Here is a 26107-nt window from a genome sequence, read left to right on the forward strand (position 1 = left end):
GACAACGTGGCTGCAGCTACCAGCAGTTAGCAGCGACGCGTACGGCTTCGCACCGCCCACTCGCTTTCTCCCCTTCCCTACTTTTATGCGCGGCCTTGCTCCACAGGCTCCTGAAACAAGGAAATTGTTTCATTTTTTATGTGATATAAGGGCACATTATTGTTATATTTGTTTACTAAGCTCTTGTTTGTCGGATATTAATGCTCACATACATAACTATAAGATTATATTTTTGTACATTATAGATCAGACTATAATTCACACAATAGACAAACTAAAGTATAAATAGCAATTCGTAGACATACTCCAAACATTTATGTATTAATCTATCCATGTATATGTGGGTTTGTGTGTATGTGTGTGTCTGCGTGTGTAAGAGAAAGAGAGATTAGATATACAAATTGATTTCTTGTTGTTCTTGTTATTATTCAACAATAAACTGAAACCAAACCATGATTAAAAGTATGTAGCATCATTCCAAAAAGCTTATTCTTAATGTTCTCTAAAATATACTTATTGAATATGATCTAATTAACCTATTTTATTCTAGAGAGCATTCCAGTCTTGATCTACTGATACAGTAAATATTTGGCCAAAAATTCAGTTTTGTGAATTTTTATTGTTCAAATATTGGAACTTTGAGATACTTAAAGACACATGTGTTTTCTTAGGTATATTATTAATATTTATATGGTTTTAGCAAGTCAGGTTTGTATCCAATATAAATTATAATTTGAAATTTAATATAAATGTGCTGCAGTTACTACACTATGTAGCTATATAATAATTGTTACTTGACTATTATACTAGCAACATTATTGTTTCTACTATTTAATTTTACGTCGACAAAACTTTCTGTCCAGGGTAGTCTGAATGTTCTTAGAAATAACTGAAATAAATCATTATCTACGTACCTAAGAATTTCTCTCCGTTGTACAGGTTTCCAAAATGGAGACGAGCGCTTCCAGCCTTCCATTTGATCTGGAATTTGTGGAGATTCATGTAAGTCTTGTTGTTTACATTCTTTGGGCTCCCTTCGAGAATCCACGTCATATTCGAATCATCTGGAACAGTGTTTTTAGAAATTATCAAGTTTCTTTTGGTCGAAATCCGATACGGCGAAAGGAGACCATACTGTCATGCAATGACACATTCGTAAAAAAAAAAAAAAGTAAAGTGCTCCCCTGTGCATAGCACCACGCCATGAAGACGTATAGGGGGTGTGGGGGGTAACGCCCCACACTTTCTTGATCCGGTCGGGAGTGGGGGTGATGTGATCAACATCACGCCCCTGACCGCCTTTACCTCCCAGGGTTTCCTCCAGGTACGCATGTTATTCGACGCTGGGTGGGCGCCGGGGCCGCTTCCAACGTTAGAAAAGTTCCCGGATTTGAACCGGCCGGGGATCGAACCCGGGACCTTTAGCATGGTAGTCAGACGCGTTAGCGACTGAGCCACCGCGGTAACTTGACACATTCGTGTACATGCTAAATCAGACGTTCTGATTGAAAATGGAAATAATAAACATTGAAAACGAATGGAAATTGCTGCCTTTAAGAGTTACTTTGGCACAAAAATAGCTAAAGTTCACTAATATTGTTTACATTTAAATTTTGTTTATAAAAGTGAAAGGTTCATACCAACTTTTCAATGGCAGGGTTAGGCAACACGCTGCAGGGATCTAGGTGTCCCATTTTTATTGCCGGAGATTGTACAAAGGAAAAGCGAAGATGATTCAGACAAAAAAAAGAAGAAAAAGAAATCTCATACACATGTTAAGGAAAAGTATCAGTAGCGTAGCACAGTTTTCTATGACCTTCAGCAAGCAAAACTTTAGGGACCCTACAACAATAATATACACATTGATATGCCAGACGGGTGCACAGACATACAAAAATTAGCTACACCCACCCCGCCACCCTACATCCCCATTCCTTGTTGACTTATGTGTGTGTGTGTATACATACATACATACATACATACATACATATATATATATATATATATATATATATATATATATATATATATATCAGGGAAGTAGCTTCTGGAAAATAAATCGAGTAAATCGAGATGATATGAATGTGTCTGATAAATAAGTGGAGGAGAAAATTGAAAATATTATACAGAGCATTCCGTGACATTCGCTACGAGACTCGGCGGCAAGCGGCCCGGCGTGTCTTTCCCGGTAGTAGTAGGTACATTAGATAACGTCAATCGCTATTTAATATTCGCAATTAATTTCTATGTACTTATAACTAATGTGCACGGGTTTTAATTAATTCGCAAGTACTTAGAATTTATTTGCATGTACTTAGAATACTTTACATTTATGTATTTGCATGTTTATAACTTTTATGAATATATATTTATTTATTTTATGAAAAATATGTATATAGAAGGTAATTAGAGGTACTAAACGCTATGCATATGGTTTTATATTTATTACTGCAAAGTATGTAATGTATAAAATGTTAATATTAATGTTTATAGTATTGAAAATAAGAGTTTATGGTTTATGAACCGCTATGAAAGGTTGTAATGGCTGTAGGTACAGGTCCAATTACGATTGGGGACGGTCCCGGTACTTGAACCCGAGATATGCAATATTATTAATTAGTACTATGTAATAATGTATGTTATTATGGTATGAAACACGATGGTGCAACACGCTAGACAGAATACTGTCTCAGAATCTCGACTCGGCTCTGATGTCAGACAGAGAGAATGAATTAATATTCCGCCCAGGTAGACGAGAAAGGAATTTGGGGAGTGTGCGTTCAAGGTCAAATGATGTCACAACGTCAGAACAAAGAAGGAACCCAATTGACCAATCAGAGAACGCGTCGGTAGGTTTTCAGAACCGGTTTTTCCAAGGTTAACCAGTACGCAAGAACAGGAGAAAGGTATGCAATGCCGTAGGGCAGGGGAGGGATTCAACCAGACAACAAAGGATGTCTGAGAATGCGCAGCAATGGTCAAATCTCTGAAGCTATGCATCGCTTGTAGAACCGGTTTCCGCCGCCAATTAATATTCCGCTCAGGTTTGCCTTCAAGGCACAGGACGCTTTAGCGCAGGGTTTTTTTATCTGTACTATGAAGAAGGGAGAGCTATTAGGGACGGGGCCTACAGTTTTCACCATTTGCTTTTATCACGGGGTAACGAACCTAGGACCCTTTGATTATTGATTTAGGTAGTAAATGTATGTTACTGTGTGCTATTTAACTTAATTTTGAGTTTATTTTTTACCAAACTTTGACTTTATGTCAAACATTTTCACAGCTTATCCTTATTTTTACAAAAATAACACTATTTGTACTATTCAGGCAACATTTTTTATTAAATTTTGGACTCGCAAAGATATTTTTACAACTTTTTAACTTATTATTTTACAATTTTATGTTAATTTTTTACCAAAATAACACTATTTGTACTATTCAGGCAACACTTTTATTAAATTTTGGACTCGCAAAGATATTTTTACAACTTTTTAACTTATTATTTTACAATTTTATGTTAATTTTTTACCAAAATAACACTATTTGTACTATTCAGGCAACACTTTTATTAAATTTTGGACTCACAAAGACATTTTTTTCAACTTTTAACTTATTATTTTACAACTTTAAGTTAATTTTTTACCAAAATAACACTATTTGTACTATTCAAGCAACATTTTTTTATTAAATTTTGGACTCACAAAGACATTTTTTCTACGTTTAACTTATTATTTTACAACTTTATATTAATTTTTATCCCAAAATAACACTATTTGTACTAATCAGGCAACATTTTTTATTAAATTTTGGACTCACAAAGACATTTTTTCAACTTTTAACTTATTATTTTACAAATTTATGTTAATTTTTACCAAAATAACACTATTTGTACTATTCAGGCAACATTTTTTATTAAATTTTGTATTTACAAAGAGATTTTTTCAACTTTTAATTTATTATTTACAAGTTTAGGCTTATTATTACTCAAATAACACAATTCAATCTGTTCAGGAAAGACTTTTAGTTATATTTTCGACACACAGAGTGTGTGATCTCAATTTCTATCTGTTTATTTCACAAGTTTAGGCTTATTATTACCAAAATAATACAATTCAATCTGTTCAGGAAAGACTTTTAGTCGCATTTTCGACACACAGAGTGTGTGATCTCAACTTCTATCTGTTTATTTCACAAGTTTAGGCTTATTATTACCAAAATAATACAATTCAATCTGTTCAGGAAAGACTTTTAGTCGCATTTTCGACACACAAAGTGTGTGTTCTCAACTTCTATCTGTTTATTTCACAAGTTTAGGCTTATTATTACTCAAATAACACAATTCTATCTGTTCAGGAAAGATTTTTAGTTACATTTTCGACACACAAAGTGTGTGTTCTCAACTTTTATTTGTTTATTTTACAAGTTTAGCCTAATATTTACTCAAATGACACTATTTATATTATTCAGGCACCATTTTTATTAAATTTTGGACTCTCAAAGACACACACACACACACACAGAGAGAGAGAGAGAGAGAGAGAGAGAGAGAGATATTTTTTCCAAGTTTACAGGATTATTCTCTAGTTTACTCAAATAACACAATTTAGATGTGTTTTGAATTATATTTTGGATGCAAAAGTATGTTTTGACAAGTTCTACCCTTTTATTTTACAAGTTTAGGCTTATTATTACTCAAATAACACAATTTAATCCAGTCAGGAAGGATTTGTTATTATATTTTGGATGCACAAAGAGAGGTTTTCAACTTTTTTATTGATTTTGTGCAGGGTATGTATTAATTTTTATTTATTTTGTTTTGTATCATATATACATTTACAAATTTTTAACTTAGAGTTTAGTATTTATTTAATTTTTTCAAAAACACTAAAAAAAAGTACTTTTAGCTAAAATGTAAGCCACAGAATATATTATTATTATTATTATTATTATTAGGGTTTACTGATTTCCACTATGCTATTTTTGGTTCTGTATTTCTATATGTATTTATTTAGGGCAGGTTACGCCTGCCACGTAGGAAAGTTTGTTTATTTTAGAGTTTGCTGAGTATTTTGTTACTGCTATACTAGGTAAAAGTTTTCTAAATATACCAGATAGAGCTCTATGTACTTTTGTTTTTGCTATTTTGGAGATGATGCGATCAGCACCACTCTCCATCTGCTTTTTATTTTATGTACCCAATATTATTTTGAGGCTTAGTGAATTCTAGAGCCTATTTATGCAGGAGAGAGGACTTGAAAATTTTGATCTCAGACAACCCACAACTATTTGTCAGAGTATTTTAAAGAATATTTTATACTTATTCTGTGCCACTAGAATATCAAAGCTTGCTTAATTTTTATGTCTGTAACGCATTTATTGTATTTCTAGCTAAGGCTTACTGGATAAAGTACACGAAATGTTTAACATTTCAACTATTTGCTTTTATACGAGGGCAATTTTTTAGTGTAACGAAAATTATGATGTGTCTATGAGGTCTGAAACCCCTTTACCGAGGGTCCATATTTGGACGCTTACTAATATTGTTTTTTCCCCTTACATATAACAATTTAACAATATAATTACAATACGAAGTTAACAGACGACTTGGGGCCTAGGTCCACTTTCCAAACTTTTTTACTATTCTAGAAGAATTATTTAGCTTTATAGCCTTTTTCAAGGTATTTTTGAAGTATTACTGGCTTCTTTGGGTGCATCAACAGTTGGGTTATTTCCATTTGGTTTATTGTACGAGGCTACAATCACTATCTGAACACTGAAATTCTCTGAATGAAACTAAAAGCTTAGGCTGTAACTAGGGACTTAGCATGTATATCGACAATTTATAGGACAACACGAATTTTACAAAGGATTATAGGTGACGTACGACCACACGCCAGAGCTTTGTTAATCTGCAAGAAGCATTTACAGCTAATATTACGAGGAAATGAGGTTAATTTTTCATTGTTTCACAAGGAGGCTATTTTTTACACAACCAATATTTGCTTTTTTCAAGTAACTACATGTACCAGAAGCACACATGCCAACACTAACTAGATTTTGATTTATACTATCTCAGGTCCTAAATGTATCAAGAACACTGATTGTATATATTTTTGAGAATCCAACTATATCAGGATTTTTCTATGTAAGTATATTTTTATTGACTGGCTTATTTAACAGATCAAACAGAAAGACGGCAAAATTCACTAAATGTAGGTGATTGCATGAAAATAACTAGATCAAGGGGTGACCAACAGTGAGCTGAATGTATATATAGAGGGTTGCGCTCTATTATTCTCACCTTCGCTGGATTGGCGAAGGAACGCACTTGTGGGCGGTAGAACCTGAACGGGCTCCACCATGGCATCGGAGACTCGAAGCAGATGTTTTGGAGGATGAACCCAAGTAGGGTCATAGGCGCTACGACCAATTTGGTCATTGCTTTTTATATGAGGAACCAATTTGGCCCGCTCCCAAAATTAACTTAGATTGCTTATAACTTATGAAATTTGAAGTCTGCACAAGATCCGATGACAAAATCTAAAATTGTAACAACCCTGCCAGGGACTTGAACCCTGGACAGATAGGTTAAAAGCCTAGCGCTATACAAACTAAGCTACCTGCATTTTTAAAAAGTTAGTTATGTTAAGAAATATATTGAAACACCTGAGAACACTCTTGGTCTGGTTCGACAGAGAAGGAGACAACATTTCCAAATTTTTACAGACTGGGTGTATTTTTCCACTATAGAGGCCTTCACTATATGTAATTCGAAACGCTAAAGTTCAGCTAGCTTCCAAAATTGAGGTAAAGATTGTGTTTGGCGAGATTAACAAGTTACAATTATATCCAGTTACGGACAAATAAAGCTAAAACTCTTAGATTTACTGTACTAGCCAAGTTTTAGTAACATTTTCTTCACTTTAGTACAAATACCAAAGAAATAGGTATATTTTATTTATAATTTGACAAAATGTACTAGTATTTAATTCACAAAGTTAGGTAAAAGGCAGTATTTTAAAAACTTCAAATTTACTGCCTTCAAATTTTATGTTATTTAGCCACTAACAACTGGTTTACACTGTTTGGCATCCTTTAAATAGGAAAAGAAGGAATTATTTGTTTAGTATTTTTACTACTTTATATTTATTTAAGAAAACAATTCTACAGTTTAACTTAATTTTAACAAATTGTTACTAATTTATATATCAAATTTATGTTATTTAGAGTGTATGAAGGCGTATAAAGTTAATATTTGTACTTATCAGTTCAACTAACAATTATATTTTACACACAAAAGATAATGTTTACAGTTAAATTACTTGAATCAGAGAATAATATTTTACAGTAATTGAGTCATTCAGCACTAGTCAGTACTTTTATGCATCAGAAAGTTTTCTTAATTTTCTATTACGCATGCTATTTTGGGCTATTCTTAAAATGTATTTCTAGGGCAAACTGGTTTAATTTTCTGCTTATAATGCAAAGTTGACAGTTTTCGCACAATGCATTGTACATTTGTTATATTCTCTACTTACAATCCAAATATTGTGCTTATTTAATGTATAACTAACTAACTCTCTAGCCTTCTTAAACCCGAATGTTCATGCCTGCAGCAACACATGCCTTTCATCTGTCCCTGTCCTGAGCAACATCTATATACTCCTTTCCTTCCTTACCAATTTCCTTTAGGTCCATCTCTACATTATCCCTCCATCTTTGTTTTGGTCTTCCTATTGATCTTTTACCATCAGGTTTCCCAACAAGAATCCTGTATACTCTTCTTTCCTCTCCCATTCGTACCATATGATCTACACACCTAAGTCTTCTTGATTTAATCATTCTAATAATATCTGGACATGAATACAAATTATGTACTTCTAAATTACGTAACCTTCTCCACTCATCTGTCTCCTCATCTGTTTTAGGCCCAAATATTTTCCTAAGGATTTTATTTTCAAATACTCTCAATTTATGTTCCTTTTTCTATGTAAGGGATCAAGTTTATTTACTGTATTTAACTTTTATTTTTTGTAATTAACAAAAATTAAAAGCTTATACTGTAGTTATTAGATCTTTTTCTATCAGCTTATTTTGAAATTAATATTATTAGGTATAGTCTTTGATTTATAACTATATTGCTTTTTTATCAATTTATCTAAGAGTACACGCAGACAAACACATGTGTACACACTTTTCTGTAAATAGATATGCCTTTTTTCAATATTTTAGTATGAAGATTGCACTTTAGCTATTTAAGCAAGGGTAGGAAAGGTAGGATTTCTGAGAATTTGTTGCAGGATTTTGCTGTCCAAGTATAGATGAGAACTGAGCTGGGAGACTGTTTTGAACCTTTTCATGATAGTTTGCATGTGAACTGTATGCAAATTGAGCACTATTGACTGTGCATGCTTCTAAGTTTTGCTGTTATTTTACATCAAGTCTGTGAGACTGTAGTCAGTTTTCCCATTTCAAGTAGTTTTTATTGATTGTATTTGTATATGTTGTGGGGACTTAGCAGTTTTATGTTATGAGGCAGTTTGTTGTAGAATATTTTTACATGATTGTTTTGAGATATTGAGTGTCTGCTGTTTTACTTGTAATTATTTTCCTTCTTGTGTTGTGTATTTGACTATATTTTGTCCAAGTTCGTAGTATTTAGAATAATTGTTGTTAACTTGTAGATGTAGGGAGTAATAATCCTTTGCAAGATGCCCTATACTTTAGTCTTAACATTATTCTTAGTGTTCACTTTTGAAGCCTTAGTATTCTGGTAGTATTATTAATGTAGAGGTAAATTAGGCTGAAATGTAGGCATTTTTCTGATAAATTATACTCACTTAGTTGTTTCAGCAGGTAGAAGTTGCATGATGGTTTACTGCTGATGATGTTAATTTGCTCTTCTTATGTACTACGTATGATGTAGCTTACTTGAGTAATTGGAATTTTCTACTGAAAAAAGGATTGCTTGTCTATTTTATTCCTATGTTGTTGAGTTTGTCCATAAGCAAGCCATGTTTTTACTCTATACTATGCCTTGGAAGAATCTAGATATCTATTGTGCTTGCAGTTTTAAGTTTCTCTAAGGTTTCAGCTATGTAGTTTTTTAAACTGTGCTATGGGTGTGACTACTGATTTCTCTTTCTGGATGCCATGTTGGTTTCTGTGTATTCCTCTTGCTGCTTGAATTTGACTTAGGTTGTTTGCTTTTTTTTTCTTAGATCTTTATTTGTTTATTTGTTCAGTATTTTTTTATTTTTTGAATTTTAATTACTTTAATTTTACATTAACTAACATATTTTACTTTAACAACAAAAGAATTTACTCTAGTATAAAAACTTCTACTATAAAAAATGTACTATTATAACTTTTAATTTTAGAAAATTGTATTTTTAAAACTTTAACTTTGAAAAATTGATTTTTAATTACTTTAATTTTACATTAACTAACAATTTTTACATTAACTAACAAATTTTACATTAACAACAAAATAATTTGCCCTAGTATAAAAACTTCTACAAACAAAAATATACTATTATAACTTTTAATTTTAGAAAATTGTATTTTTAAAACGTTAACTTTGAAAAATTGAATTTTAACACACTTTGACTTTAACAATGTACTTTGAATTTTTATATGTAAAAGAATCTTTACCTCAATTTTGGAAGCTAGCTGAACTTTAGCGTTTCGAATTACATATAGTGAAGGCCTCTATAGTGGAAAAATACACCCAGTCTGTAAAAATTTGGAAATGTTGTCTCCTTCTCTGTCGAACCAGACCAAGAGTGTTCTCAGGTGTTTCAATATATTTCTTAACATAACTAACTTTTTAAAAATGCAGGTAGCTTAGTTTGTATAGCGCTAGGCTTTTAACCTATCTGTCCAGGGTTCAAGTCCCTGGCAGGGTTGTTACAATTTTAGATTTTGTCATCGGATCTTGTGCAGACTTCAAATTTCATAAGTTATAAGCAATCTAAGTTAATTTTGGGAGCGGGCCAAATTGGTTCCTCATATAAAAAGCAATGACCAAATTGGTCGTAGCGCCTATGACCCTACTTGGGTTCATCCTCCAAAACATCTGCTTCGAGTCTCCGATGCCATGGTGGAGCCCGTTCAGGTTCTACCGCCCACAAGTGCGTTCCTTCGCCAATCCAGCGAAGGTGAGAATAATAGAGCGCAACCCTCTATATATACATTCAGCTCACTGTTGGTCACCCCTTGATCTAGTTATTTTCATGCAATCACCTACATTTAGTGAATTTTGCCGTCTTTCTGTTTGATCTGTTAAATAAGCCAGTCAATAAAAATATACTTACATAGAAAAATCCTGATATAGTTGGATTCTCAAAAATATATACAATCAGTGTTCTTGATACATTTAGGACCTGAGATAGTATAAATCAAAATCTAGTTAGTGTTGGCATGTGTGCTTCTGGTACATGTAGTTACTTGAAAAAAGCAAATATTGGTTGTGTAAAAAATAGCCTCCTTGTGAAACAATGAAAAATTAACCTCATTTCCTCGTAATATTAGCTGTAAATGCTTCTTGCAGATTAACAAAGCTCTGGCGTGTGGTCGTACGTCACCTATAATCCTTTGTAAAATTCGTGTTGTCCTATAAATTGTCGATATACATGCTAAGTCCCTAGTTACAGCCTAAGCTTTTAGTTTCATTCAGAGAATTTCAGTGTTCAGATAGTGATTGTAGCCTCGTACAATAAACCAAATGGAAATAACCCAACTGTTGATGCACCCAAAGAAGCCAGTAATACTTCAAAAATACCTTGAAAAAGGCTATAAAGCTAAATAATTCTTCTAGAATAGTAAAAAAGTTTGGAAAGTGGACCTAGGCCCCAAGTCGTCTGTTAACTTCGTATTGTAATTATATTGTTAAATTGTTATATGTAAGGGGAAAAAACAATATTAGTAAGCGTCCAAATATGGACCCTCGGTAAAGGGGTTTCAGACCTCATAGACACATCATAATTTTCGTTACACTAAAAAATTGCCCTCGTATAAAAGCAAATAGTTGAAATGTTAAACATTTCGTGTACTTTATCCAGTAAGCCTTAGCTAGAAATACAATAAATGCGTTACAGACATAAAAATTAAGCAAGCTTTGATATTCTAGTGGCACAGAATAAGTATAAAATATTCTTTAAAATACTCTGACAAATAGTTGTGGGTTGTCTGAGATCAAAATTTTCAAGTCCTCTCTCCTGCATAAATAGGCTCTAGAATTCACTAAGCCTCAAAATAATATTGGGTACATAAAATAAAAAGCAGATGGAGAGTGGTGCTGATCGCATCATCTCCAAAATAGCAAAAACAAAAGTACATAGAGCTCTATCTGGTATATTTAGAAAACTTTTACCTAGTATAGCAGTAACAAAATACTCAGCAAACTCTAAAATAAACAAACTTTCCTACGTGGCAGGCGTAACCTGCCCTAAATAAATACATATAGAAATACAGAACCAAAAATAGCATAGTGGAAATCAGTAAACCCTAATAATAATAATAATAATAATAATAATATATTCTGTGGCTTACATTTTAGCTAAAAGTACTTTTTTTTAGTGTTTTTGAAAAAATTAAATAAATACTAAACTCTAAGTTAAAAATTTGTAAATGTATATATGATACAAAACAAAATAAATAAAAATTAATACATACCCTGCACAAAATCAATAAAAAAGTTGAAAACCTCTCTTTGTGCATCCAAAATATAATAACAAATCCTTCCTGACTGGATTAAATTGTGTTATTTGAGTAATAATAAGCCTAAACTTGTAAAATAAAAGGGTAGAACTTGTCAAAACATACTTTTGCATCCAAAATATAATTCAAAACACATCTAAATTGTGTTATTTGAGTAAACTAGAGAATAATCCTGTAAACTTGGAAAAATCTCTCTCTCTCTCTCTCTCTCTCTCTCTCTCTCTCTCTGTGTGTGTGTGTGTGTGTGTCTTTGAGAGTCCAAAATTTAATAAAAATGGTGCCTGAATAATATAAATAGTGTCATTTGAGTAAATATTAGGCTAAACTTGTAAAATAAACAAATAAAAGTTGAGAACACACACTTTGTGTGTCGAAAATGTAACTAAAAATCTTTCCTGAACAGATAGAATTGTGTTATTTGAGTAATAATAAGCCTAAACTTGTGAAATAAACAGATAGAAGTTGAGAACACACACTTTGTGTGTCGAAAATGCGACTAAAAGTCTTTCCTGAACAGATTGAATTGTATTATTTTGGTAATAATAAGCCTAAACTTGTGAAATAAACAGATAGAAATTGAGATCACACACTCTGTGTGTCGAAAATGCGACTAAAAGTCTTTCCTGAACAGATTGAATTGTATTATTTTGGTAATAATAAGCCTAAACTTGTGAAATAAACAGATAGAAATTGAGATCACACACTCTGTGTGTCGAAAATATAACTAAAAGTCTTTCCTGAACAGATTGAATTGTGTTATTTGAGTAATAATAAGCCTAAACTTGTAAATAATAAATTAAAAGTTGAAAAAATCTCTTTGTAAATACAAAATTTAATAAAAAATGTTGCCTGAATAGTACAAATAGTGTTATTTTGGTAAAAATTAACATAAATTTGTAAAATAATAAGTTAAAAGTTGAAAAAATGTCTTTGTGAGTCCAAAATTTAATAAAAAATGTTGCCTGATTAGTACAAATAGTGTTATTTTGGGATAAAAATTAATATAAAGTTGTAAAATAATAAGTTAAACGTAGAAAAAATGTCTTTGTGAGTCCAAAATTTAATAAAAAAATGTTGCTTGAATAGTACAAATAGTGTTATTTTGGTAAAAAATTAACTTAAAGTTGTAAAATAATAAGTTAAAAGTTGAAAAAAATGTCTTTGTGAGTCCAAAATTTAATAAAAGTGTTGCCTGAATAGTACAAATAGTGTTATTTTGGTAAAAAATTAACATAAAATTGTAAAATAATAAGTTAAAAAGTTGTAAAAATATCTTTGCGAGTCCAAAATTTAATAAAAGTGTTGCCTGAATAGTACAAATAGTGTTATTTTGGTAAAAAATTAACATAAAATTGTAAAATAATAAGTTAAAAAGTTGTAAAAATATCTTTGCGAGTCCAAAATTTAATAAAAAATGTTGCCTGAATAGTACAAATAGTGTTATTTTTGTAAAAATAAGGATAAGCTGTGAAAATGTTTGACATAAAGTCAAAGTTTGGTAAAAAATAAACTCAAAATTAAGTTAAATAGCACACAGTAACATACATTTACTACCTAAATCAATAATCAAAGGGTCCTAGGTTCGTTACCCCGTGATAAAAGCAAATGGTGAAAACTGTAGGCCCCGTCCCTAATAGCTCTCCCTTCTTCATAGTACAGATAAAAAAACCCTGCGCTAAAGCGTCCTGTGCCTTGAAGGCAAACCTGAGCGGAATATTAATTGGCGGCGGAAACCGGTTCTACAAGCGATGCATAGCTTCAGAGATTTGACCATTGCTGCGCATTCTCAGACATCCTTTGTTGTCTGGTTGAATCCCTCCCCTGCCCTACGGCATTGCATACCTTTCTCCTGTTCTTGCGTACTGGTTAACCTTGGAAAAACCGGTTCTGAAAACCTACCGACGCGTTCTCTGATTGGTCAATTGGGTTCCTTCTTTGTTCTGACGTTGTGACATCATTTGACCTTGAACGCACACTCCCCAAATTCCTTTCTCGTCTACCTGGGCGGAATATTAATTCATTCTCTCTGTCTGACATCAGAGCCGAGTCGAGATTCTGAGACAGTATTCTGTCTAGCGTGTTGCACCATCGTGTTTCATACCATAATAACATACATTATTACATAGTACTAATTAATAATATTGCATATCTCGGGTTCGAGTACCGGGACCGTCCCCAATCGTAATTGGACCTGTACCTACAGCCATTACAACCTTTCATAGCGGTTCATAAACCATAAACTCTTATTTTCAATACTATAAACATTAATATTAACATATTATACATTACATACTTTGCAGTAATAAATATAAAACCATATGCATAGCGTTTAGTACCTCTAATTACCTTCTATATACATATTTTTCATAAAATAAATAAATATATATTCATAAAAGTTATAAACATGCAAATACATAAATGTAAAGTATTCTAAGTACATGCAAATAAGTTCTAAGTACTTGCGAATTAATTAAAACCCGTGCACATTAGTTATAAGTACATAGAAATTAATTGCGAATATTAAATAGCGATTGACGTTATCTAATGTACCTACTACTCCCGGTGAACGGGTTCGCGATAATCGCACGCTACAGTCTGTTTTTTTCGCTCTCCCTGCCTTTGCTCTCTTTCCCTTTCTGTTGACGTTGCAAACTGACGCCAGTATAATCCTTCCTCGGAAGTTGTGTTGTGTTGTGTTGTGTCCGTGTGTTGAAGATTGAGGCTTAATATGGCACCACAAAAGTTTACATTACAACAAAGGATTTATCTTGTCGAGTGTTACTTCGGAAAGAGGAATTGTGGAGAAGTACGACGACGTTTTGCAACGAAATTTCCTCGTGTTCCCGTTCCACATAGGACCAATATATTAAACCTCGTAAAATGTTTAGAGTAAAAGGGTCAGCCTGCGATTTTTATTTATGGAGAAATCTAAAAAAATAAAGTATACAATGACAATCAGCACACCATCCGTGAGTTAAAAATTCAGTATTGTAGGAGAAATCTGGAGAATTACAGTAGACGAACTTGCACGTGTAAATGCCAATTTCCTTCGGAGATGCCAGGAATGTGTTGCAGCAGAGGGTGCATTTTCAACACCTTCTGTAGTCAAGGTTAGTACACAATATGAAAACAGTAATTTTAATAGCCGACTGCAGCGGACCCCGTTCACCGGTAAAGACAAGCGCTGACGACGGACCGCTTGCCGCCGAGTCTCGTAGCGAATGTCACGGAATGCTATGTATTTTACTTCAACGCAGTAGGACAGCCAGAATTCTTTCTTGAGAGAGGAGAGAAGGAATTTCATGTATTTTTTGCTTGATATATATATTTTTTTAAAAAAAATTATTAGGTCAGGGCTTGAAGTGATCCTGAACTCTGGAACTCCGTTTCGGAAAATCAGTTTCTGCTACGACCTTGGACATCCATTCGGTTTATTTAATACACTAAACAAAAATTCATCCTTTGTTACATTAATTCTTGTAAACAATAGATGAAGAGAAAAAAAAGAACATTCTTGCAATAAATTTGCCTTCTGTCGGTGGGTGGTCTTCAATTATTTTTTTTTAATGTAGCTACTTCCGTCAGTGCTATTCGTTTATGATGTAAACGAGAACATAATTTTCTGAAATAACAGTCATGATACGTAGATCTTGTGCTTTTTGTGGGGGTATGGAACTGTATGCTGGACTGGCATCTTCTTTTAGGTGAGAATAAACTAAATGCATTTTATTTTAACGAAAAAAAATGTGTGTGCATGTGTTTGTGTGTGCCTACAAGGAAGCACGATCATTTTATGAACATACCACAAGATTTAGAGTAGTTCCTATGATAAACACAATAACAAATAATAATAACAACAAACAAAGTTGAAGAATACCGAAACCTTTTTCCCAGAAGAAAAATCACTGATAATAATAAACGTAATAATGAATACCACCGTTCTTTAATATGCATGTATCATTATCACCATCATTATCATTATTATTAGTAGTAGTAGTGGTAGTACTAGTAGGCGTGTCTATTGATTTGTGTGTGGTTGGCGTTCCGGCTAGTGGCTGATTATATTACATATATATAATACACCACTGCCGTCGTTGGGAAAGGTAAGCCCCTACGCCAACTATATCCGCGAGACGTACGTTTTGAAAAGTTAAAATATAGATAACTTCCATTTATCTCAAAAAATTTAAACTTAACCAAAGTTTTTCGTGATTATCATACAGAGCTCGTGATTGGTTTTAGGGAACAGAGTTAGGACCTGTTATCCACCTTCAAAATCCTTGATGGAACTGGGACAGGTTTTGTGTGAAGAATGATATTCATGTATAATTCCATTATCCACCATCCAGGACTCATATTTTTCCATTTCAAGGTGAATTCAGGCTGTTTTGGATAGCCAGAATGGTCTTACAATTTGTAAGGCTTCTACCAGGTATTTCCAAATTTTGTCCAACCCTTGTGTGTACATATCGATACTTGAAAGTATTAACAATTGAAAGATGTTTAAACTATTGATTAATGCAAGTATTGGACTGCAGAGTTTTACTTCAAAATATACGAGAATTACATCCGCATCAAGGACGTATTTAGGAGGCGGGTCCAGGGGGTCCGACCCCCCCCCCCCCCGAAAGGCTTATCAAGTACTAAAATTAAATAATGAAAAATGTATTTGTTTAGCCTTTGTTGTATAATGTCCTCTGAACATTTTAGAAGGCAAGAATTATATTGGGATCATACGGCTTTGAATGACATTACAAAGAAGATTTATGTACACTACTACTCAAAATAATATGCATAAAATATTAATCAGAAACTTATTTTTCTCCAACTACATGTAACATCATTTTTTATATTCGATAAATATTCAATTATTCATCTATTTGACATGAATTTTATTGCCAGGGCACTTGATTTTATGTAAATTATTCCGATCTTAACTACAGGTAAGCTACTTATTGAATATACGCTGTTATATCTCTATTCCTATATAGTATTTTTATCTATTCGTGTAATAATAATATTAATTTATGTATTGTATTGTATTTTAATTTAAAAAATATTATTATTAGTATTATTATTCTTAAGACACTTGGTTCGGACCCCCCCCCCCCCCTTCCCGAAACATATTTCTAGATACGTGCCTGATGTGCATGTTAAAATATCGGTTAATCACGTACTACAGTTTTTCCCACAATACCGGTGCAAAATAAATAAAAATACACTCCATGAAAGTGGCACGTAATGTTTGCGGCCTTGCAAAACACCAAAATGTCGGAAAAGTACATCACCGTATCGGGCCAGTTCTGATATAATAAAACAATGTTAAAGTACCAGGTTATTTCTTACGATGCAGAAAATAAACCCAAAATAGCTAATTTTAGGGTTCTCCATCTTAAACTAATCACCTAAGATGGTACATGTTCTATCTTCCTCCGGCCAATTAAGGAAATAGACAATACTTACATAGAGTGCCGTTCAGTGGACCGCTACCGAATACTGGAAGAAACAGCAAGGTTCCCTCGATTTGATACTGGCTCTTGTGGTGGTACTCAGGCACAAAGAGATCGAATTCCATTCGATAGCTCTTGGGCGAGACTCTGAAAGGAATGAAGTACGATTGAATCGAAAGAACAAACAAATTGCATACATGTTATAATTAGACCTAGGCTATGGTTCATAAAGTATATTGATTACGTGCTTAAAACTTCCCAAATATGGGACTAAAACGTATCAAATAAGCACCTAAAATTCCTCAAATTTGCTACTAAAACTTTCGATACTTAAACTTAAAGCTTCCCAAACTTGCGGCTAAGGTTCCTAAACTTGAGCCTGAACCTCCTAAGCTTGAGCCTGAAACTCCTAAGCTTGAGCCTGAAACTCCTAAGCTTAAGCCTGAAACCCCTAACTTTGAGCCTGAAACTTCAAAGCTTGAGCCTGAAACTTCAAAGCTTGAGCCTGAAACTCCTAAGCTTGAGCCTGAAACTCCTAAGCTTGAGCCTGAAACTTCAAAGCTTGAGCCTGAAACTTCAAAGCTTGAGCCTGAAAGTTCAAAGTTTGTGCTTGAAACTTCTAAGCTTGAGCCTGAAACTTCGAAGCTTGAGCCTGAAACTTCTAAGCTTGAGCTTGAAACTCGTAAGCTTGAGCCTGAGACTTCAAAGCTTGAGCCTGAAACTTCTAAGCTTGAGCCTGAAACTCCTAAGCTTGAGCCTGAAACTCCTGAGCTTGAGCCTGAAACTCCTGATCTTCAGCTTGAAACTTCAAAGCTTGAGCCTGAAACTCCTAAGCTTCAGCCTGAAACTCCTAAGCTTCAGCTTGAAACTCCTAAGCTTGAGCCTGAGACTTCAAAGCTTGAGCCTGAAACTTCAAAGCTTGAGCCTAAAACTTCTAAGCTTGAGCCTGAAACTCCTAAGCTTGAGCCTGAAACTCCTAAGCTTGAGCCTGAAACTCCTAAGCTTGAGCCTGAAACTTCAAAGCTTGAGCCTGAAACTTCAAATCTTGAGCCTAAAACTTCGAAGCTTGAGCCTGAAACTCCGAAGCTTGAGTCTTAAACTTCTAAATTTGCTACTAAAACTCCTAAAACGTGCTTTTAAAACTCTGCGACTAAGACTCCCCAAACGTATCCCTAAAACTCGTAACCTTCAAACTAAAACTCCTAAACTTTAGCCTAAAAGTTCTAAATTAGCGAGTAAACCTTATAAAGTTTGTAAACTTGTAAAATAAACGTTGTAAACCCAGAGACCTTTCGCACCAAAGGCGAGAGCGCTAACCATTTGATTATGCTAGATCTCTAAAAGGAACGGCAACTCTCCAAATTTCGTTAACCAGTATTGATCTCGACCACACAGCAGCATGAGGACTTTTAGGCAATGACATTTTGCATGTGTTCTCCTCTCTTCGTCTATCTCCTTATCCACCCCTACCCGTGTAAAACCAAGTTAGCTCCAAAACTCAAACAAACACTAGAATAAGATTTGCCCAGATCACCCAAAGCTATAATACAAGACTCAAATTCGCCTTCGGTCTCCCCGATGGATTAGTGCTAACGTCGCCGCCTTGTGATCAAGGGGTCCCGGGTTCGATACCCGCTGGAGTTCAACAGTGGTTCGGATACAACTTTGAACTGTAAGTCCAGTCCCGAGTAGCCCTTCTGTGCATAAAGTGGACATAAGGCAACAATTGAATCAATCAAACCCGCAGAGTTGGGAAAAGCTCAAATCAAATATCCCTCGCTTGGATATAATAGAAGTATCCATTTGCTTCGGGTTGCCCCTTTTTACAAAGAAAAATCGTACTGGATTTCGCATAAGATTCATTGTCTTAGTTATGGAAAGAGGCGCAGAAGCAATCAAACAACAACCACCAGGGTAGAAGGGTATAAAATGGTTTTTCTTAGCTTGTAATATAGTATGATGGTTCTGGACGCAGGGTTGCCACATGAAGGGAAATTCGGACCGAAAATTTAGCCAAAAAGGAAAAGGGAATTTCGATGAAAAATACCACAATTGTAGGGAAATTTTGAGGTCATCTTACATTTTTACAGTTTTTGTTAATTTCGAATTTCATATTCACATTTTTATGTTATTTATTTATTTTGCTATTTCTACTTGTTTCTGCTCCTTTAAGTTTATTTCTTTATTGTACGTTGCTTTTATGCATCTTTGGATAAATAGTAACGATGATGATTAACGATTAAATGGATTCCTGACAAGATTCAAACCTGGGACATCTTGTCGGAAAGTGATGAAACTGAAACGTGAAAGTTTTAAAAAATATTTTTTTAATCAAACGAATAACGAATTCAACGGAATACTTAATTAAGTACTACTACTGATTCCACCACCACCACTAATAATGTTGCTACTACTACTACTACTAATTATTATTATTATATAATTTGCTTAGGTGAAGGGAAAAATTGGTCCAAAAAGGGAAATTTTGCCCCTTGGAAAGGGAAATTGAGTCATTCCATGCGAAATCAACACAGCTTCCAACCTGACCATCTCCGATTTTCATGAAATTTGGGGAGTTGAAACTATGCATGGAACTTAGTAACTATGAAAATTTTTAGTTCGTGCGTCTTGTAATTGTTAAATTATTCAAGGTCAAAGTTAGCAGAAATTGCCCTTTTTGAGCCCGCTTAGCTATACTAAATGTGCTGTAACTCCGCCGATATTTTGCCTAGGAAGCTGAAATAAAGCTTATTGTACAGGGAATTGAACAAGCTTTCTAGTGATATATAACAAGCCCACCTTTCGATAAAAATGTAATTTTGTCACGTGACCTTGACCTTTGACCTTGAATATCTCAAAACATGTCATCACCAAAAATCGTGAAAAAAAATATTTGGTCTCTCATTCCATACTATAAAACATATCAAAAAATCATTCTGGGACTGCAATGGGATCAGAAAATACAAAATAATATGTGTAACTATGTGACTGATAAAAGCCTCATTACATGAACTATGACGACTCAAAAGTCCTTTAACACCCCCTACAAAATGTAAAGGAGTTATCCTGGTCATGAAAGAAATAGGTTAGGCACAGGGAGATCTCTAGCTGCATGTGTCAAGCGCAGGCCCAGCATATTTTTGACCGCCATATTGAATTCAACGCAAAAATTTCAAAGGAAAAGGGGTGATGTGATATATCAAATGAGGCTAGAATTTCACGAGAAATAAAGCAGCGAAGGTTTTTCCAACTTATTTTTAGGCAGCAAAACGTTATACGCATATCTTTCACTTACGATATATGCACATTATAGTGTTGTCAATATTCCTGTGAGCACACTCGTTGACGTCTCTCGCACTCACATAGAACATTTGGCAATGTAGCAGGTGCAACATCATTGCAAGCAGCAACTATGCCTTCTCTCAGATGGTCAATATCAGGGACTTTTAGTGCATACACCATTCTCTTCAAATGTTTCTGAAGGTAAAAGATCTTCTAAGATGTTCGATCTGGGGAATGTGCAGGCCTTTTAATAGATCCCCGTCTGCCCATCAATGTACCTAGAAATTTACTATGATGAAATTTCCAAAATGTTCACATAGTGTGGTCACACACTGCCTGTTTCAAAACTCTGGAAAAGTGCCATATCCCGTAAGCAAGGATGAAAAACCTGTTCACTTAACACATCCAAGAAGCCCTCACCATTTAAGGTTCCGTTGTTGAATATGGACCAACCATTCCCGTTCTCCATACACTATACCACGTCATTAGCTTACCAGCAACAACCATTTGGCTGGGATCTGTCTACTGTAGATTATCAAATCACAGGTATTGCATATATTTTTTATTAACTTTACCGTGAACATAAAAATTAGCCTCGTCACTGAAGAATTTTTCATTCCAAAGGAAGTGTAACGTAATTGTTTGAGATACTTTTCCCAATATTCTCTTCACTAATCAAGTATTTGGTGAATGTTGCTGATTAAAATCATATCCATGGTTGGCATGTTTAAAACAAAAGTGTTTAAAACACTTTGTTTTAAACGTTTAAAACACACGGCTTTGTTTTTTTACAAATGTTTTAAACGTTTAAAACAATGTGTTTTAAAAAAACATTTTAGAAGTGTTTAAAACACATTTTGGTACTTGATATTTTATAATCTGTGATAATTTTCTTGTTTGGCAACCCTGTCTTTTCATTGAATCTGTGTCAATTAATCCGGGCTTTACGGGTCTCACTTATCGCACAACACTTGACCAACCATATGTTCTGACGTCACGGGAGAAAGCTTTTTTAATTTTACGCTAAATGCCTACGTTGTTAGGTTAGGCAGGCTAGCTTTCAAAACTGTTGTGCGACAAGAAAGACCCGTGCTTTAATGTAGAAATCGAAACTTCTCAGTTCTTTGTTTCCTACCGTCCTGTAAGTTTGAGACTGGTGGAAGCTGGAAACTAATAACTGAATACACAATGCGTGATTTTGATCATGACGTGATTTTTGTTTCTCTTGCGTTACGAATCATTGGTTTGCATAACTCAATGAGGCGCAAATGCTTACTTTTGGTAACATAATTTTGTACTTGGAAACATAAATTGATCTGGAGAATCTATTATGACACTGCAGGTTGTTTTCTGCTATATGAACTGCTCAGGCAGCAGGTAATATTTCACCCTGATTTTTCCAGGACAAGGATAGTAATTCTATAATATTTAGTTTCTTGAAATTTAGATGAATATGAATCCTAACCTACTTCAGTAGTGACTGAAAAAGGGGGGCTATTACCCGCAACCTTTGTCCCTGCAGTAGAGGTGTGCGGGATCCCGAAAAGTCGGAACCGGGATCGGGAAAAAAAATTCCCGTCGCGATCGCGACTTCGGGATATGACTTCCCGGCTAAACTGGATCCCAAGCAGTCGGGAAGTACCGAATGGTCATTTTCAAAAGTCGTCAATTCTCGACGTTTTCTGCATTGTAAATGTCTGGCACTTATCGGAAATTTGTTAGTTTCTGTACCCGAAGTGCAAAAACAAGCACTTAAGATGAAAATTACGTGTAGAATTCGAGATTTCAAGAGCTTTTGGAAATTTCAAACATATCCCGTCCCGAAAATTTCCCGACTTTGTCGGGAAATTGAGAATTTTCCCCGTCCCGAATGTCGGGACCCAGAAAATTCTGTCCCGCACACCCATACCCTGCAGTATGGTAAACCTTATCTCCAATGGGAAATAAACTGTCCTTGTCGCCACTGTACTCATAAAAATGAGTATTTTTTCTTTAACGACTTTAACTATAATTTACTGGGAAAAGGTTGACTTTCTTTTGTTTAAAACATGTTTAAAACGTGTTTTTTTTAAACTCAAGTTTTAAAAAAAAAACATGTTTTAAACAAAAAAGACAGTTTGTTTTGTTCTTTTTTTAAAAAATACAAATTTTGCCAACCCTGATCATATGCAATGGTGCGTATACTGGTTGAAGTTCTTCTAATGTGTAAAAATGTATGTATAGGAACATTTGAAAATGTTATGTGATTTTTTTTTGTGAGAAACAAGTGTTTAAAACGCGGGGGAAAAAATGAGTCTTCAGTTTTATCTACTGATCGTATCTTTCACTTCCAGTCCACGACTTCAAGACCATACTCGGAGGATGCTCGCTTCAAGTACGGTCTTCCACCTTTTGGACACGACCTCAGTTTCACAGCAAAATGAGAGCGCGCGTGGCGGAATAGCTAGGGATTCACAGACAAAACAGAGGTCTCTGGTGGGAGCTGAACCGAAAGTGGCCGTGAATGTCCTCTTCATATCTATTAGCCCCGTCTAGTTGGCTGCACTTTTTGGCACTCGGTGCAGTGCAGGTGTATCCAGCGTCAGGGTAGTGCAAGGGCGGTGCAAGGAAATGACGTTCAACCAACTAGCGGTGTTCAAGTTCAGAAGATTCAACAAATGCCTGTCTTCTGCTTTAAACGGTCATTTGATTAGTTAGCACTCACCACGTGACCATACACGAAACATACACCGGTGCGGAAGGTAGTGCAGACGGTGCAGACACCAAATACACTACTTGACTCGAAATCAACCAACTAGACGCTTCGGTGCAAAGAGAGTCAAAAAGTGCAGCCAACTAGACGGGGCTGATACTCACCGTGCGGAGATGACGTCAATCTTGTCGAAGCCCCACTCCTCGAGATTGGTAACGTTGAGGACAAAACCGAGCTGACTATTCCCTTGACCAACGCTCGCTTCCACAATCCGAAGTGGGTCCAGGTGAGGGAGCTTGAATTCGGGCATCTCTGTGAAGAAGAAGTTGATCAGTGAGTAATGTGTCATGTGTTTCGTTAAATATTATTATTTCTTGTCTTAAATATTGTTACAATTTTGGAACTCTCTAGTATGTAAAAAAAAAAGCACTCGCTGAGCATGCGAGATCAACAGACCGAAGCGACATGATGCTACTGAGAAAACCGCCCAGTCCGGGTGACACGCAATAAGCAGTTGCAGCTTGTTGCGTCTCTTCAACACGAAAACTTTCATATATTTCTGATGCTTCGTTTCCAAGTGACAAATGTGGCTTATCGTTTGTCCCTTCGCTCTGAAACTTCCTAAACCATATAATATTTGTTTAAAATAATATTAATGCAAATATTGGTATCATGCCTTATAATGAAAAACCTACACGAGAAATATATTACTGCAAGAAATTAAATGCAAGGAAGTGCATGAATCACAAACACATTTAATAGCAATATAAAATAAAATAAGGGTGCGATACACACACACAATATACACACACAGATTGGTAATGTTTGTGATAAAACAGATACACCATAGGCCATTGTAAAATGTATTTTAAATAGTAATGTATTGAGTACTCTGGAAAAAACTGAGGATTCTGCAAAACTCAGGAAAATCTCAGGGAAAATGCAGTTAGAGTTAACGTAGGAACCCTGGAATCGAACCGATCCATCGAGCACTTTGTGTTTCCGAGGTGGGTGACTTGTTTTGGGTGTAATAAGCAATGGCAAATACAATAATAGTAATATCAATATCAGTCAGCCTAATAGTAAATTTTGTACAGTAGTTCATTTATTAGTATCAGTCAATAACAAAACTAATTCACAAATAATATGCCATATTTGTGCACATATCGTAATTAAAAATTAAGGTGTACGTGGGAGTTTTCTCAGTATATTACAGCACATACAATAAATTTTAAGCGCCTCATTCGAAACCCAGTTTTACCATCAATACTTTCACAACTTTAGAAGATTCAAAGTCAACAACTACCCCCAGAGAATGAGCACGTGAGTCATTGGTGACAGAAATGTTTAGATGCCATGATGAAATTGGGAGATTACAAGAATCAGGTGACTGTTGTAGCACCCTGTAAGATAAAGAAATCACCTGGCGAAATTTTCAAGATCATTCAGAAGTTTCGAATTTCCAAGGGATTCATGTATGTTTCATGGACACTGGAACAGTGAATGACAGACCGAGACACTAATAGCCGCACACCCTAAAGACTGTGCAATTGGTAAAATCAGTGGTGGCTGGTTTGTATGTGCAGAAATCCTGTATGGAAGCTTGTGAACTGAACATTGTCAAAATGTCCATGTCTGGTATATGTTAAAAAGTGACTAAGACTGAAAGGTTACAAACGACCTACAGGTCAATTTTTCCGAGATGAGTTAAAGCGTTAGAAGGCAATAAAAGCAAAGCATCTATTGGAGTGTTACGCAGAAAATGGTCACAGAAGAATTCTGTGATCACTGATGAAAAATGTTTACTGCCGAGGGGTTTTCAAGTTGCAAAATGTGAGGGTGTAGTCCACAAGTTCATGAGAAGCTAGTGCGATGGCTCACCAACCTATCCGAAACCCTGGTGCGTGAGCAGTGGTGCTAGTGTTGCTATTTAAAGTTACGGGAAGGTTTGTAGTTCGCATATTCTCCGAGGTTCCAGAAAGCTTGGTGGATCTATCTATAAGAGGAGGACACCATCCTGGTTAAATCATGGTTTGGTGAGGTGTGAGTGATGATGAACAATGGTAAAGGATCTCAGCAACACTGTCTTTCAAGGTGAGGAGTGGAACTTTCAGCGGGATTTTGCACTAGCTCATGAGGCTCGAACAACGCAGCAGTGGCCATCTGGCAGTCCAGACCTCAACTCTCTGGACTAAAAATTGTAGTCTCCACTTCAACGCATGGCTTGCAAAAAGAAAAACGTAGTGTTCCTAGTCTCTTGTGAGAACAATGGCGGATGTCCCTATCGATACAGTGTGTAATGCAGTGGGGTTATTCTGGAAATTTGACCTGCTTTACAACAGCAATTCTTCTTTATGGTATATATTTATTATACGCCCCATCAAAATTAATTAGGTGTAACAAATAAAACACCAATGCAGTCACGCAAGTACAATAAAAAAAAGTCTGACAACTTCAAATTTTCTGGCAATTTCTAAACAACAATTTCTAAATTTGTTTACCTGCGGTAAATGTGCTAACACGGAGAACAAGCCACTGGCGTAATGCAAGCGATGAGTGGTCACAAACAAAAAAACGTACGACATGTGTAAGGGTCAAGGTGGTCATTTTGAACAATAATTAGTGCTTCTTGTTCACAATACATCCATGTAACACATACGCATTGGATATTACAATATCTTAAAAGTATCTTCTGTTATTTTATTCAAATCCTTGTGACAGTATGTATGGTAAGACGTGTTGGTGTGTCTGTATATAACACACTTTCGGCAAACAGAATTGATCTGCATGACTTTCAGATGTGCTTCGTTCAGACTCAATGACTAACTTCGTGATTTTCCTGAGATTTCCCAGATAATTTTATTTTTTCAAATTCTATGAGATTTCCAGGTTCTTCAGGTGTGTGGGAACCCTGGATTCCCCCTGACGACGCCCAGGTGAGGAAGTGATTAGAACAGAAAAA

The 26107-nt window shown here is 35.0% G+C and overlaps 1 protein-coding gene across 2 annotated transcripts in view; it reads right to left on the reverse strand.

Moving 5' to 3' along the window:
- LOC145994282 (protein takeout-like) overlaps positions 1 to 26107 on the reverse strand; it is a 45027-nt gene that overhangs the window by 13800 nt on the left and 5120 nt on the right. For both annotated transcript variants that reach the window (XM_083130387.1, XM_083130386.1), the window contains exons 3-5: positions 23310 to 23457; positions 17185 to 17318; positions 915 to 1064 (exon numbers count right to left, since the gene is read on the reverse strand). In XM_083130387.1, the coding sequence (XP_082986513.1) occupies positions 915 to 1064; positions 17185 to 17318; positions 23310 to 23457 (432 nt within the window). The remainder of the gene's footprint in view (positions 1 to 914; positions 1065 to 17184; positions 17319 to 23309; positions 23458 to 26107) is intronic.

Source organism: Lepisma saccharinum, chromosome 10 (genome assembly GCF_977018435.1).
Source record: "Lepisma saccharinum chromosome 10, izLepSacc3.1, whole genome shotgun sequence".
In the NCBI taxonomy this organism is placed as follows: domain Eukaryota; kingdom Metazoa; phylum Arthropoda; class Insecta; order Zygentoma; family Lepismatidae; genus Lepisma; species Lepisma saccharinum.